Source organism: Vigna umbellata, chromosome 7 (assembly GCF_029865625.1).
Source record: "Vigna umbellata cultivar VRB3 chromosome 7, Vumbellata_1.0, whole genome shotgun sequence".
In the NCBI taxonomy this organism is placed as follows: domain Eukaryota; kingdom Viridiplantae; phylum Streptophyta; class Magnoliopsida; order Fabales; family Fabaceae; genus Vigna; species Vigna umbellata.
The window spans coordinates 40,584,834-40,600,977 of record NC_142171.1 but is presented as its reverse complement, the minus strand read 5'-3'; the positions used below and the strand labels follow the sequence as shown (position 1 = coordinate 40,600,977).

Sequence of the window (16,144 nt, the reverse complement as noted above, 5' to 3'; positions counted from 1 at the left end):
GTCTCCCAGTCTGCCACCTGCACATCAAACTCTGATTTGGAATTCTCTCCCGTGACACTTGGCGTGTGTGCATGCACAGATTGGTGCGTTTTTAATGCACTGAATGTGTGCAGTGGTGCGTGTTTCAGAGCGCGATGTGGCACTGTATTAGTGCACACCATAACAGTATATATTTCAGCAGATTTGAAATGGGATTTAATAGGATAAGCATTTGATTATACTTCATAAATCTGGTTTAACAAAGAATTATCATTGCTAATTTTATAGGGTCTTACATTCTCCCTAACTACAAAAATTTTCGTCCTCGAAAATTCAGAAATTATAAGCAAATAAGTGCGGATATAAATCCTTCATTGCACTCTCCACTTCCCACGTTGAATCTCCAGTGTTAGCATCCCACACTACCTTCACCAAACGAATATCCTTTCCTTTATGCAGCTTGGTGCGTTCATCTTCAATGCGGATTGGTTGTAGCTCCAACGTTCGGTCTGGATGCAGTTGAATGTTTTCCAGTTCCAAGACATGGGAAGGATTAGCTATATACCTCCTAAGCTGAGACACATGGAAGACTGGATGCAGATTTGATAGTTGAGGAGGCAACGCAAGTTCATAGGCTACTGGTCCAATCTTCTTCAATATTTGATACGGCCCTATGAACTTGGGAGACAACTTCTTTGGACGTACTACTCTTCCCACTCCAGTGATTGGATTCAGTCTCAAAAACACATGATCACCTGCAGCGAACTCCAGTGGTCTTCTCCTCCTATCAGCATAGGATTTCTGCCTGCTCAAAGACGTTTTCAATCTGTCTTGGATCAATTTGACTTTCTCTGTTGTTTGCTGGATGAGCTCAGGTCCAGTTAGCACGTTCTCTCCCTCTTGAAACCAGCAAAGTGGCGTTCTGCACTTCCTCCCATAGAGAGCTTCAAACGGCGCCATCCCAATGCTAGCTTGAAAGCTGTTGTTATATGTGAATTCCACAAGAGGCAGCACCTCATCCCATGCGCCTAAGTGATCTAGGACGCACGTCCTCAGTAGGTCTTCTAGCGTCTGGATTGTACGTTCAGATTGGCCATCCGTTTGAGGATGATATGCTGAACTCATCTGCAGCTTGCTCCCCAACTCGGCTTGTAATGATTGCCAAAAACGAGATGTGAATCTCGTGTCTCGGTCAGAAACTATGCTTGAAGGCACTCCATGTAGACGAACAATCTCATTAATATACAACTTGGCCAAATTGGTCATGGACATCTTCAGATTCACTGCCAAGAAGTGTGCGCTCTTTGTCAACCTATCCACAATCACCCAAATTGAGTCATGGTTCCTAACTGTCCGTGGTAGATGGGTCACAAAATCCATGGAAATGCTGTCCCACTTCCATTCAGGAATTTCCAGTGGTTGAAGCAGACCTCCTGGACGTTGGTGTTCAGCCTTGGCACGTTGGCAAGTCAAGCAAGATGCTACAAATCGTGCAACATCACTCTTCATTCCAGGCCACCAGAACGAACGCCTAAGATCTTGGTACATCTTAGTCATACCGGGATGTATGCTAAGACGGCTATGATGTGCTTCCTCCAGTATAATCCGCTTCAGCTCTCCATCATTGGGAATGCACGTTCTACCAAGGTAACGTAACATACCATCCGTTCCAGCATTAAATTCTTTAGCCTTGTCTGTACCAAGTGCATCAAAGATTTTCACCAAGTCTTCATCTTCACGTTGCTTCGTCCATATACGATCAAACACATTGCTTGATATCCTAAGGTTGCAGCACTTGATGCTGTTCGGTTCTAACTCATACTGCAACCTTAGATCTCTGAAACTCTCCACTAAGTGCAGCTCCTTCACCATCATTAACGAGACATGCACTGCCTTCCTGCTTAATGCGTCTGCCACTACGTTTGCTTTACCAGGATGATAAAGCAACTCAAAATCATAATCTTTTAGGAATTCCAGCCAACGCCTCTGCCTCATGTTCAACTCCTTCTGGTCAAATAAATATTTGAGGCTCTTGTGATCACTGAAGACTTGGAAAGTGGATCCGTATAGATAATGCCTCCAAATCTTCAATGCAAACACAACTGCTGCCAGCTCCAAATCATGCGTTGGATAATTCTTCTCATGTATCTTCAATTGCCGAGAAGCATACGCCACTGCCTTCTTCTCTTGCATGAGAACGCACCCCAAACCTTGGTGAGATGCATCACAGTAAACTTCAAACGGTTTGGCAGTGTCCGGAATCACTAAAACTGGAGCGCTTGTCAACTTATTCTTCAGCTCTTGGAAGCGTTCTTCACACAAATCCGTCCAAGCAAAAGGGTGATCTTTCCTTGTAAGCTGCGTCAACGGTGCTACTATCTTGGAAAACCCTTCAATGAAACGCCTATAGTAGCCCGCAAGACCAACAAAACTCCTCACTTCCGTGATTGAACGAGGACTTTTCCATTCCAACACTGCACGCACCTTAGCTGGATCCACTGAAATACCTCCAGCCGAGACCACATGTCCCAAAAACTGCACCTCCTTCATCCAGAATTCACACTTGGACAGTTTGGCATACAACTCCTTCTCCCTCAACACACTCAGCACTGCCCTCAAGTGTTCTTCATGCTCGGCTTGTGCCTTAGAGTAGATGAGGATGTCATCTATGAAGACAACCACAAACTTGTCCAAGTAAGGTCTGAATATACGGTTCATATAATCCATGAACACAGCAGGAGCGTTTGTTACCCCAAATGGCATCACTACATACTCGTAGTGTCCATAACGAGACCTGAAGGCTGTTTTCTGGATGTCATCCTCCTTCACCCTGATTTGGTGATATCCTGAACGCAGATCAATCTTAGAAAATACCGTTGCCCCATGCAGTTGATCCAACAAGTCATCAATCCTAGGCAACGGGTATTTGTTCTTGATGGTCAGCTTGTTTAACTGACGATAGTCAATGCATAACCGAGAGCTGCCATCCTTTTTCTTCACTAACAGTACAGGTGCTCCCCAAGGTGACACACTTGGTCTGATAAATTGTTTCTCCATGAGTTCTTCAATCTGTTTCTTAAGTTCAACCAATTCTGCAGGCGCCATACGGTATGGTTGGACTGATATAGGGGCTGCCGTGGTCACCAAGTCTATGGTGAATTCGACTTCTCTAACAGGAGGCAACCCTGGTATTTCATCTGGAAAAATATCCAGAAACTCCTCCACAACAGACGTTCGTTCCTGCTTCAAACCTCCCAACTCTTGGTCCTCATGTGTCATGATGAGAAAACAAGCCGCGCCCTCCATAATATCTTCCTTTAACTGACCGAGAGTCACACCAAGGCATTCCTCTTCTTCTTCTGGAAAAATCAACTCCTTCTTGCCACAGTCTATGAGAATGCGATTGGTATTGAGCCAATCCATTCCCAAAATTATTTCTAAATCTTTGAGTGGCAAACAGATAAGACTCACCTTGTACCTACGTCCTTCTACCTCAATAGGGCATCTAACACACATGGTAGATGTCCTAACTTCACCCGCAGCTGGTGTTGACACCACCAAATCAAAATTCATCTCACTCACAGCTATTCCCAACTTATCAACACACGCCTTCGATATGAAGGAGTGTGTCGCCCCCGAGTCAAACAACACACAACAATTTATTCCATACAGCAAGCATGTGCCAGTAACGAGCGTACCTGAGCTCGCTGCTTCTGCACCAGTGATTGCATAAACACGTCCAGCTGCTTGGGCTCGTCCTCCTCTAGCCTGATTTCTGCCAGCATTCGGTGGCCTCAACACAGCTCGTCCACCCATGTTGCACTCATTCTCCAAGTGCCCACTTCTTCTACATTTCGTGCAGAATTTTCCTCCCGTGAGTTGAGGGCAAGATGAACGATAGTGTGGCCCTCCACACTGGAAACAAGTGACGTTTCCTGGTTGTCCGGCAGTGATTAATGCTCGTGATCCACTTGCATTTGACTGACCTGGGCGAGCGTAAGGAGTACTTCTCGTGTTGGCAGTACCCCTGGATACAATCGACCCTCTAGTCACCTGTGTCTGCTTCTTTTGTCGTTCCACTTCTGCCATATTCTTCTCCAATACTTTGGCTCTTTCCACCATTGCAGGAAATGACCGAATGCATAAACTTGATATCAACACCTTCAGGTCGCTTCTTAATCCATTCTCAAATTTCCTACACTGCCACTCTTCACTAGTGGCCATCGTATTAAACCTCAACAACTGTTTGAAAGAATTTGTGTACTCGGATACAGATTTTCCCCCTTGCACCAACTGAAGAAACTCTACTTCCTTAGCATAGCGGACGCTGTCTGGGAAATACTCTTCATAAAATTTGTTTCTAAAAACCTCCCAGGTGATAGGAGCATGAGTGTCGGCCAGGATAGCCCTCACACTCGTCCACCAGTGGCTGGCCTCACCAGTCAACAAGTACTCAGTGAACGCCAATCTGTTGTCGTCAGGGCACCTCTTTGCATTATAAATCTTCTCAATGTCCCGCAGCCAATGATCTGCCTCATCAGGAAGGCATTTTCCATTAAATTTGGAGGGATGATGTTGAAGAAAGCTCTCCAAGCTCCATTCTGCAGTAGGCGGGGCAGCGTTAGAAGAAGAGGCTCCTGGTGTGCCTCTTGTAGCTGCAATAATCTCCATTAATTGGCGTTGTGTGGCCTCAGAATTTACGCGTGCGGCTTCTAAGCTTTGCAAAGCAGCTGCGTTCTGCTCCATTAAGGTGGTGTTCTGCCGTTGCAGTCTCTCAATGACTGCCTCCAACATCCTAGTATTGTTGGGGGCGTCAGGCTCGTTAGGCTGAGGTGGGGGAGGAAGTCTAGGAGCCATTCGTTCTCTGGTCCATCAGAAAACGAACGTTAGAATTGTTCAAGAGTTAAATACTTCAATAACTCATTAAACATATAACAAGCACACAACGAAAACATAGTGCACTCATAACCCTACTTGTCCTTAAAAGAACAAAACTGCTCTGATACCACTAATGTAACATCCCAAAATACAGTAATCACTATAATTCAGAATTAATCACAATTAACAGCAACAGTAAACAGTCTTTACACAAATAACCGCTGCTCCAAAAGAATACAGCACGAACATATATAAACATTACTGTACAATGATTTACAGCAGAGTTTACAGTGTTCAGAAATCCACCAAAATACATAAAACAGATCTGCATACAAAATTCTGCAGAATTATATACAGAACTTCCAGAACTCAGTACAGAAAACATAACCTCTACTACTAATCTAATCCTACTGCTCCGATTTTACTTCAACCTCCACAAGGTTAGCATCCTCCACATTTTCTTCTTCCAGTACTTGCTCAAGGGATGCACCACCATCTGCTCACATCCACAACGGATGATCATTGCATTTCGACAAGACGGATTATACATGGACAGTAGACAACACAATGGAAAATGCAAGGGTAAGCTTATAATATTTAATTTATACAATCAACACATACATTTATATTTAAATCCACACATACATCATGCAAGCTCATCAATTAACAATCATATAGATACGTATAAACGACAGACCGTCCGGACTGTATGAACCGTGTAGCTACAGGCGTCCTTGCACCCGAGTGGTGTGGTAACTGTATTAAACTCGACAGCTGCCACTCGAGGTTAACTCTATCCAAAGTACCCCTAAGGAATAGAGCCTCCTGCCATTCCCACACATGACTACTCCCTTCTACGTGAAGATGAGTATCACGGAATATCAGGATGGACCAAGCCAGCTTAGCATGCCCACAGTCATACTTTACAAAAATCAACAATCAATCATATTAGAGACGTTCCTCCTTGGAACGCTCATCATAATTCATTTCCAATAATTCATTCCACATATAATTCACCATATTAAACAGTTCACTGAATCCATATTTCCATTCTGTATTCCACTCTCTTAATTTCACGAAAGTTCATCATTTAATAAATAGAAATTTACATGTTACAGTACTCTGCATCCTTGTTTCTGAACAAGAGAAAAGAACCAAGGAACTCACCTAATACTCTTTAAAATTTATAATTTGAAAATACTGATCTTTAAAAGACATGAATGATACTTAGAAAGATTTTGAATGTAACAAGTTCAGGTAGAATCCAAAGGATAACACCAGTAAGACATTGTTTAGATAAACAGTCAATATAATTTGATTTCAGAAAACAGCACTGCCAGAAAAACGAACGTTAATTAGCAATTTGGACGAACGCCAGTTACGTTCGCTCAGAGTTCAATGGTAAGGACGAGCGTTCAATTATAAAACCGAACCCTGCTTTGAACGAACGCCAGGTAAATGACCGAGCACAATCAGAACGAACGCTGGTAAAACCCAAGCGTTATCTAGGACGAACGTTTCGATATAAGACCGAACGTCAACTTGGACGAACGTTCAATATAAGGACGAACGCTCTCTTAGAATGCACGTTCGACATAAGGTCGAACAACAATAAGAACGAACGCTCAATCATGAGGACGAACGTCAATAAGGACGGACGCTCGACTTAAGGCCGAACGTCACTTCTTTATAAAGTTTTAAATACTTAGCTGTACTGAGCAGAACGAAAGCTCATTCACTCAATTGGGGGACGCTCGTTCTTGAGCAGAATTCATTCCAAATGAATGAATTCCAATCTAAGTCATGCTAACCAAACACCGAACGGTCTAAGACCGTCCAGTGACGAACGTCCTTTTAGCAACAGAGAATGATCAGAAATTCAGATTTTTCACACTTAGTAGAATTTTTCCCAGATTTCAATTTTTCTAACTTTATACTTTCATTTCAGATTTAATTCACTTCCAACATGTTATCATACAGTTTTCAACATCTAATTCATTCCAAGTATCCAATAACCATACTCAGTTCATGCATCATCAATTCAACATGTAATTAAATCAAATCCAACATCAAATATCATTCATCCAAGCCGTATCAGTTCATGACAGATCCATCCAAACTAGAATTCATATCAGATATCATAAACCATTCTTAACAGCTCAACCTCATAATTTTCATACATTCCAAACCAACATGCAGATCAATCACATTATCAGAAAACCAGATTTCATAACTGTGGTCATTTACACAGCTCGAACATCATACTTTTAATACATGCACATCAGATCATAACACATACAGTATAAATTAAAATTATAAGCTTCCCTTACCTGGTCTAGCAGTGAACTTTTAACAGGGTAACTTGATTCTGTCCAACTATGAATTTCTACCCAATCAGCTCTTTCTCACGCTCCTCAACTAGATTTAACCAAAGAGACTCAGAAACTCAGATTTTATTCTTTGCATGCAACTGAAACAGTGTTCCTAGAACTTCTAGAATTAGATTATGGTTTGGAACTTACCAGTTACAGGATCTAAAGAGGTTCGGATCAATTCGAAGCTTACTGCCCCGTGAACGTTTCTATGGTTTCAGAAAACTGATTGGAGTTGAATGAAGTGAGTAATGGTAGAAGGAAGATGAAGGTTCGTAGAGAGAAGTTTGGAGAAGATGAAAGGTGTGGTTTTCTGAGGAAGACGAAGTGTGCGTATGAGTGAGAGATTTTCTCAAAACTCAGAATTTTGGGTGGATTCCACGTCAAACAGGAGAGCGTCTCCCAGTCTGCCACCTGCACATCAAACTCTGATTTGGAATTCTCTCCCGTGACACTTGGCGTGTGTGCATGCACAGATTGGTGCGTTTTTAATGCACTGAATGTGTGCAGTGGTGCGTGTTTCAGAGCGCGATGTGGCACTGTATTAGTGCACACCATAACAGTATATATTTCAGCAGATTTGAAATGGGATTTAATAGGATAAGCATTTGATTATACTTCATAAATCTGGTTTAACAAAGAATTATCATTGCTAATTTTATAGGGTCTTACATTAAGATGTGAATGATAATGATGCATTTGAATGTATTTATTATTGTCATGTGAATTACATCATCTATCTCTTTCATTATTTTTCATATTAACTACTAATGTTACATTTTAAAAATTAAATAGTTAACAAAAGAATGTGAGAGACAAAAATATCCAACAATTTTATTTTGAACATCAAATTCATGCAGTTATGAAAATAAAAGTTTTTTTCACTTATTCTAATCAAGGCTACATATTTTTAGTCTCTTAGTTTTAGTTTATAAAAAAATTGTCTGATTTCTATATTAATGGTTTTATTTTTATTGATAGATCTCACTTAATTAATATTGATAGATTGTCCCGTCACACCTTTTTAATTAGTATATATACACATTCATATAATATGTATTACTAGACTCATTTAATTAATGTATATTTAAACTTATGAATGTGTATTGTAAAACTCGTTTAATCAGTAAGTGAACAAACTTGTTTAATGTGTGTTAATAAATTCGTCTAATTTGTGTATATCTAATTAGTGCTAGACTTATTTAATAAGTATATAGACGTACTCATCTAGTGTTTGTTGCTAGAGTTGTTTAATTACTATATGAACATAGTGATCTAATTAATGCATACAAAGAGTCTTTTAATTGTATTATAAAACTCTTGTTTAACTAATAAATAGATAAACTCGTTTAATATATATTAATACACTCAATGTGTAATGTAAATTGAGAGACTCATCTAATAAATATATATATATATATATATATATATATATATATATATATAAATTAAAAACTAGAAATTTTTTTGTGTAAAGATTCTTAACTTTTCATTTTTTATTTTCTCGAAGGATTTTCTTCTCATTTTTCAATAAATATATTTAAGTAATTGGATTTATAAGATGAGTATTATTTTTTATTATAAAATTCAGTATAAATAAATATTTTTGAAAGCATAAGTTATACTTTATATTTACAATTAAAACATTGAATTATGATAAACGTTATCTTTTATATTTATAATAAAAGAATCAAATGATACAAAATTATTTTTAAGAAAACAAAACTACCCTGTATATTTTCTAGTCTTTCAATTTTATTATTAGGGACTAAACTGATTTTGAAAATATAATGTTATGTCCACAAATTTAATATTGACGAACTAACATGATTAGTTTTTCCAAAACAAATTTTATTTTAGAAACTAATTTTTTTCAAACAGAGATTAAAGGGCCAAACCAATATCCATCTCAAAATATAAGAGAAACATAACTAATATATATGTCTAACTTATAAAAGAGACCGGGAAGAAAAATGTTGATCATTTAATTACAAAAATGTTACGTCTATTACTTGTATATAAGATGTAAATTCAATGACACAGTCAACTATTTTTCTGTTAGCGATAAATGAATGATGAAAAAAATTTGAGGATGATTGAAAATAATATTGGTTGTGTTTATAGGAGTGAAGATAAATAATTTGGGAGAAAATCACCACATTATTTATCATATTTTAAAAAAAAACAGTTAAACATTACATATTTATTATTTTTATTTTATTTCCCACTTAGTTTTAATATTGATTTTGTTTTATCCTTTGTTATTTATTTTGATGTGAAGCAATGAAGTGGGGACAGAAAATTAAATAAGAAGGACGAGATGCAGACGTGATAGGAGTTAAAGTAGTAACTGAGATAAACGTGAGATCATGGTTTCGGAATAAATGAACCCATTTCTTGTACCGAAATCCACTGCTTCACTTCAAACTTCTTATGACCTTTTTAATTCATACATCAATAAATATGTCTCTTTTGAATTCCCATTAAAATATATATTGGATTTTAAATTTGGACTCACATAATCAAACTAATTTTCAATTTTTTTAATCTAGTTTAAATATATATTTTTTGCTATATATAAAACTTCCAGAACTCAAACGGCCTTCTAGAACTCCCAGTATCTTAAACATGGCAGCAATAAAGTTCCAAGAAGATGATATAGTAGCTAGAAAGGTTCACGGGTAAATCAATAAATGCAGAGTTCGAATGGAAATATATGAGGAGCCACCAAACTCATTTTGCAACATATGTTTTCTGAATAGTTATTTTGAAATATTTTCCATGTTCATTTCGGAACCCTAATAATGTATTCTTGTGAAAAACTTTCATTCTAGAAGACTAATCAAACATTTTTTCATAAATCACTTCTACTTCAATCAATTTTTAACAACAGCCACTCATTGTTACTAGATGACTATTTTTAGTAAACCAGTTACTTATGACTAAGTAGACTTTGTGAGTAATGATGAAAGAATTACAAGGTTGTTTGTTAGAGAGGACAATCATTTGTAGATATATGTCTAAAGAGAAATTAACTAATCATTAAATAAAATCAAGAACTCCAACACACAAAGGATGAACAATGTCTCTTTTGACACACAAATGATTAACAATTTTTCTAATAACAATAATAATACTCAATTACAAGACACGCTTAATGAAAGTTCTTATTCTACCCATACTATGTTTTTCAAAGTTTCCTTTTCACAAATATTGAGACTTCTAGCATACAACTCTTAAATCTTTGAGTGAAACGATGAATTCATATATGCATTTGCCTCAATTGATCAAATTCATCCATTCATTCTTGTGTTTAGCCTCAATTGATCAATTTATTTTATTGCATTTGCATTCAAAAAAAATCAAAATTTGTTCTTTAGAGTCTTAATTAGTTGAGTAATCCAATATATGTTTAGTGCCGTGAGTCTCTTGGGAAACGATTCTTGGTCTTACCATTTATTATTACTTGATACGATTTGGTACAGGTACCAAAGTCTTAACAAGTTTTTGACTCTGGTTTCGGGGGTTAAAAATTTGTTTATCAAGTTTTAGGCGTCGTTGCCAGGGATTAAAAATTTGTTTATCAAGTTTTTGGCACCGTTGATAACAGTTGAAAAACTGTTATTTTGATACTTAATTTTGACCTTAAAGACAACCTTTATGACTTAGAAATTAGCTTGAAATCATGTTTTCACTTAAGTATTGGAAATAAGAGAGTTGGATAGGTTTTATGCTTGGTTTTCCTTGTTTTGAAAGGTTTTAAGATGAATTGAATGAAAGAAGTGAAGTAGCAAGGAGTTGGACTCAAAAAAGGAAGAAAAAGTGCACAAAAGAAGAGCCGCAAGTACCGCTCAACGCCACTTTTACCGCTGAGCGGCACTCTGAAGTTTTGTAGTCACCGCTGAGGGGCAAAACTACAGCTGAGCGTCAAAATAGAAGAATCTCACTTACCGCTAAGTGTTAATTACCGCTGAGCGCCATTTTATTGGGCCTTGGCCAATTTTCTGTAATTTTTAGGAAGCTATACAAGGTTTTAGCCGAATTAGGGTTAGTATCTCTGGACAAAACGAGGAAAAATCACACTTTTTTCACCCCTTGGAGGAGGATTTTGGATGCTCAAGCTCCACTCTTCAACTTCTAGGGTTCTATCTTTCATTCTTTCATTCTTTTTCATCTAGTTTCACCATGTCTATGGTGAGCTAAACCTTCGTTGTTGTTGGGGAACCCATGTAATCCTTTGAAACTCTCATGTATTGAATTGGTTCTTTAATCTATATGCTTTCTTTCATTAATTGTTAGGGTTTTACTTCTATACTCTATGCATCTTTTGTTTAACTTATTCAATTGCATGATCATTGATGTTATTTGTATGGACACATATGAGTAAATCTAGAACTGAAGAAATTCTCCAAAGAGCAATATTGCCTAGACATAGGGATAGGAGGACTGATTGCCTTTAAGCTTCTGTGCGAATGTAATGCATGAATAATTGCTAGGGAGACAAGACATTGTAAACTAGTCATTAGGATTAGGCTTTCTTCACCGAGACATCGGGTTTAAGGTAATTTAGAAAGTGGCATTAACATTAATTAAGAAAGATGAATTCTTGAATACATTAGAGTGGATAGGATGAATCGATAAACCCCAACAACATAATCATTCATATTATAATTCAACCGTTTTTGCATCTTTCAAGTCCATTGATCAAAACTTTGCATTCATGTTTATTTTTCATAGTTCAACAACAATATTTTCGGTTACAAGTCTAAGATAATCAACAAATCACAAAATTGTTTAGGTCATGAGTCCTTTGGGAAATGATACTTGGTCTTACCATTTTATTATTAGTTGATACGATTCAGTACACTTGCCGAGGGTTAACAAGTTTTTGGCGCCGTTGCCGGGGACTCGTGGTTTAACTATTCTATTTGTGTGATAATTGATTAACTTTGACTTGATTTTTCTCTTTTTATCTTTTTTCTCTTTTACCTTTTTATCTCTTTATCTTTTTACCTTTTTAATTTTATTTTTTATTTTTATCTTTCTATCTTTTTATCTTTCTATCCTTCTATCTTTCTATCTCTTTATTTTTTTCTTTCTATATTTCTATCTTTGTATGTTTTTATCTTTCTACCTTTCAATCTTTCTGTCTTTGTATCTTTTTATCTTTTTATCTCTTCATTTTTTTATCTTTTTAATTTTTTATCTATTTGTGCTAATTAGGTGCTCTAGTGTAGTGTTCTTTAGTGTTTGCAGGATAAAATTCAAAAATCTGTACTAGGAGCACAACATCATCAAGAGAAGAAGGTTGAAGAAGGTTGCAGGGCGTGCCTGGACGCCCCATTAAGGGCGTTGAACGCCAACCTTCAAGTGCCATGTTCACCAAGACTTTGTGCATGAAGCAGTTAAAGATATCAAAGAGAATTGGAAATTATTGAGATTGAGGCTCCTTATTCAAGGAGGGTAAAGATGGTGAACAGGAAAATGTTGTAGATAAGTTGGTGTGATGAAAGCAAAAGGAACACCAACATCATAGATGCGAATTGTGCTTAATGGTGTCAGGCTCGTGACGTTAAACAAGCGCTTATTGGGAGACAACCCAATTTCTGACTTTTGCTTTTAAATTTGATTTTTCTTTGCAGATGACAACATCTACTGATGGATGTTGGACAACATCTACTGATGGATGCTAGGAGGACTCAGATGACAACATCTACTGATGGATGTTGTTATGATGAGGATGATGATTGATAGCATCTACTTATGGATGCTATGTGATTAAGCGCCTACTGATGGATGCTACTGATGGTATCTATTGATGGATGCCGATGAAGATGAGAAAGATCAGCATCTACTGATGGATGTTGATGATGAAGATTTGCATCTACTGATGGATGCCTTATGATTAAACATCTACTGATGGATGTCACTGAAAGCATCTACTGATGGATGCTATGATGATGAAGATTCAGATGACAGTGTCTACTGATGGATGTTGTTATAGCAGAGGCTGCCGATGAGTGGTAGCATCTACTAATGGATGCTACGAGATCAGGATTTGTTTTACTTTATTTTTATGCTTATTTGAATTTTGTTTATTTGTTTTTTTAATTTTAATTGAGTCATGTACTTGGTTGAATTAATAGTTGCTGCAATGGTTTGGTGATAAATTGTTTTGTGATGAGTAATATTCTTTTGTTTGCACTACTGTTCTATGATGCATGGTGAGATAATGATTGTTTAGTTTTTAAGCATAAATGGTGGTTGCTCATAGTTTTGTTAAAAACAGATGCATGATTTCAATTAATATGCTGGGCAAGATGTTTATCAAATTGTGGAACTTGAGTTAACTTGTGAGAGATTGAGCTCTAGAGTTTTTGATTGATTGAATGCTATTGCTTTGGAAGCATGATTGATTTTGCCTAATTTTCTATGATTGAACCACTTGCTTGCTTGTTACACATGATCAAGGCCATTTTTTCTTCTCCCTTAGAGCCAATGCAAACAGGTGAACCTAATAAAGATCAATGTTTTCTCTAACCTTTGCACCTTGAGCCTAAATTTGAAAAGTGGAAAAACCCTTTTTGAAATCCTTACCTTGAGTTAAGTAGAGTATGTTTTTGTGGTAATGAAGAATGGTTCAAGTTTGGGGTGGTGAGAAATCGAAAAGAACTTTGTGAAATTCATTAAAATGCATTGGGCAAAAGCAAAAAGCAAAAGAGAAGAAAAGAAAGAAAAGAAAAGGTTGAGCTCAATGAAAGGAAAGTTGGGAATAAGTTGAAGATTTTGTTACCAATAAGGAGTATTGGTAAATCTTGAAGAAAATTGTTTTGATGATGCTGCAAGAAGTTTTAGTTGAAGAAGATATTAGAATTATTTAAAAGCAATTTGTATAAATTAAATATAGTAGGAAAGTCTTCTAACTTTGTAAAACTTGCATTTTTTTACTGCCATAATCGATTATGGAATGTCAATAATCGATTATCACAAGTCATCCAGGAATAATCGATTATCACAAGTCATCCAGGAATAATCGATTATCACCTCATATAATCGATTATCACATTCTTGAAAACCTGTAACGGACTTGAATAATCGATTATCACTTACAATAATCGATTATTCGTGGCAGTTGAGACTTAACCTTAGATATTCAGAACAACTAGCTATATATTGGGTTTCTGTGAAGATCACTAGTAACGTTGTTGAACAGAAGCTCTTGCAGAATACTGTTTGTCAGAGGAAGTTTTCAGAAGCTATAGTTCAAGTTCCCTTGCTTGGTCTCGTGAACAGGAGAGGCTCGCGTGTCGTGTGTCGATAGTCGGAGCAAGCTCTCTTCGAGTTAGCAAGGTGCTCTGCCTGGTCTCGTGAATAGGAGAAGCTCGTGTTTCGTTTGTCGATAGTCGGAGCGGTTCTCTTCGAGTTGGCAGAGTGTTCTTCTTCTGGTTCGTTCGTCGAAGGAAGGTTTATTTATCTGCTTTATTCACTATTTGTTGTAATCTGTGCAACATCTTTTTAGTGGAATTGTTAATCACTTTTTATAGTGATTAACGAATAGATGTAGATTCTGTTGAATCGAACCAGTATAAAAATTACTCGTGTGATTTTCTATTCCCTACACTCTTTATCTTTTACGCATATCAACTGTTTGATTAATTTTCTGAAAGAAAATTATTTTTACTAAAAGGACCAAATTATTTTTAATTGTGATCGAACACGCTTTCCGCTCTCTGAGTTTTAATTCCGCTGCGCTATACTCTTCGAAAAATACCCCCTCCGATACCAAGAATTGGTATCAGAGCTTGCTTTGATAGTTTTTCAACATTTGCGAAAATGGCCGGTCACAACCAACATCTTGTATATGCTGAGGGTGCTTCTATTAACAGACCACCACTTTTTACTGGTGATAACTATGCGTTCTGGAAAGTCAGAATGGAAATTTTTATGGGGTCTGTTGACAGAGGCATCTGGGAAGCTGTACAAAATGGTCCTTATATTCCTAAAAATACAGTTGATGGTGTTGAAGTAGAAAAATCATATTTTGACTGGACTGTTGAGGAAAATAGAAGAGCCCAATTTGATATTAAGGCTCGGAATATAATTTTATCTGCACTAACCATTGATGATTTTTTCAAAGTATCTGTTTATAAAAGTGCTTAGGAAATGTGGAAATTTTTAAGAGTCACTCATGATGAAGTATCGAATGGGGCTAAGTTGACTTGTTCGAACTCATGCTCTACATCAAACTCCTCAAGCTCAAGCGATTCTAATGAGCAAGAAAATCTATGCTTGATGGCCAACTATAAATCATCTGAAAGCAAAATCTTGAAGGAAAAGAAGGACTATCAAGGTTCCTCTTCAAGCTTCAAATGTTATGGATGTGGTGAAAGAGGCCATGTGAAAGCTTATTGTTCAAGCAACAAAAGAAGTAAAGAAAGAAAAGAAAAGAAAATTCACAAGAAGAAGAAGGTTCGCATTGTTTGGAAGGATAATGCATCAACCTCCTCTAGTTCAAGTGATTCTGTTGAAGAAGTAAACTTGTGTTTGACAGCTAATTTTGATGATGCTGGAAGCCAAGTAAGTAATTCTAGCTATGAATCTAGTGAATTTGATGTACAAAAGGCTTTTCTTGAATTGCTTGATGAATCTGAGAAATTGAATGTTGCTCATAAAAATTTGAAAAAAGAATTTAAACAATTGCAAATTAAATATGAGAAGGCATTAGATGAGGAAGTAAGTTTGAGAAATAAAATTTGCAACTTGGAAATGAAAGAGTCTTCAAATGTTGAACATCCTGTTGAATGTCTTTCATGTAAGAGTCATATGCTAAATATTGATATTCTTGAAAATCTTCTTGAAGTTGCAACTGGAAATAATAATGTTGAAATGCCTATAACTGTTAGAAAGGTTTATAA

The 16,144-nt window shown here is 36.8% G+C and overlaps 1 protein-coding gene across 1 annotated transcript; it reads right to left on the bottom strand.

Annotated features, from left to right (window-relative positions):
* Positions 1 to 312: 312 nt before the first annotated feature.
* Positions 313 to 4,836, bottom strand: LOC148196001 (uncharacterized). The gene is made up of 8 exons (XM_088095352.1): positions 3,678 to 4,836; positions 2,937 to 3,338; positions 2,464 to 2,825; positions 2,078 to 2,358; positions 1,641 to 1,759; positions 1,226 to 1,460; positions 685 to 784; positions 313 to 552 (listed from the first exon to the last, which is right to left on the bottom strand). The coding sequence occupies exons 1-8, from the start codon at positions 4,834 to 4,836 to the stop codon at positions 313 to 315; spliced, it is 2,898 nt and encodes a 965-aa protein (XP_087951478.1).
* Between the last annotated feature and the right edge of the window lie 11,308 nt (positions 4,837 to 16,144).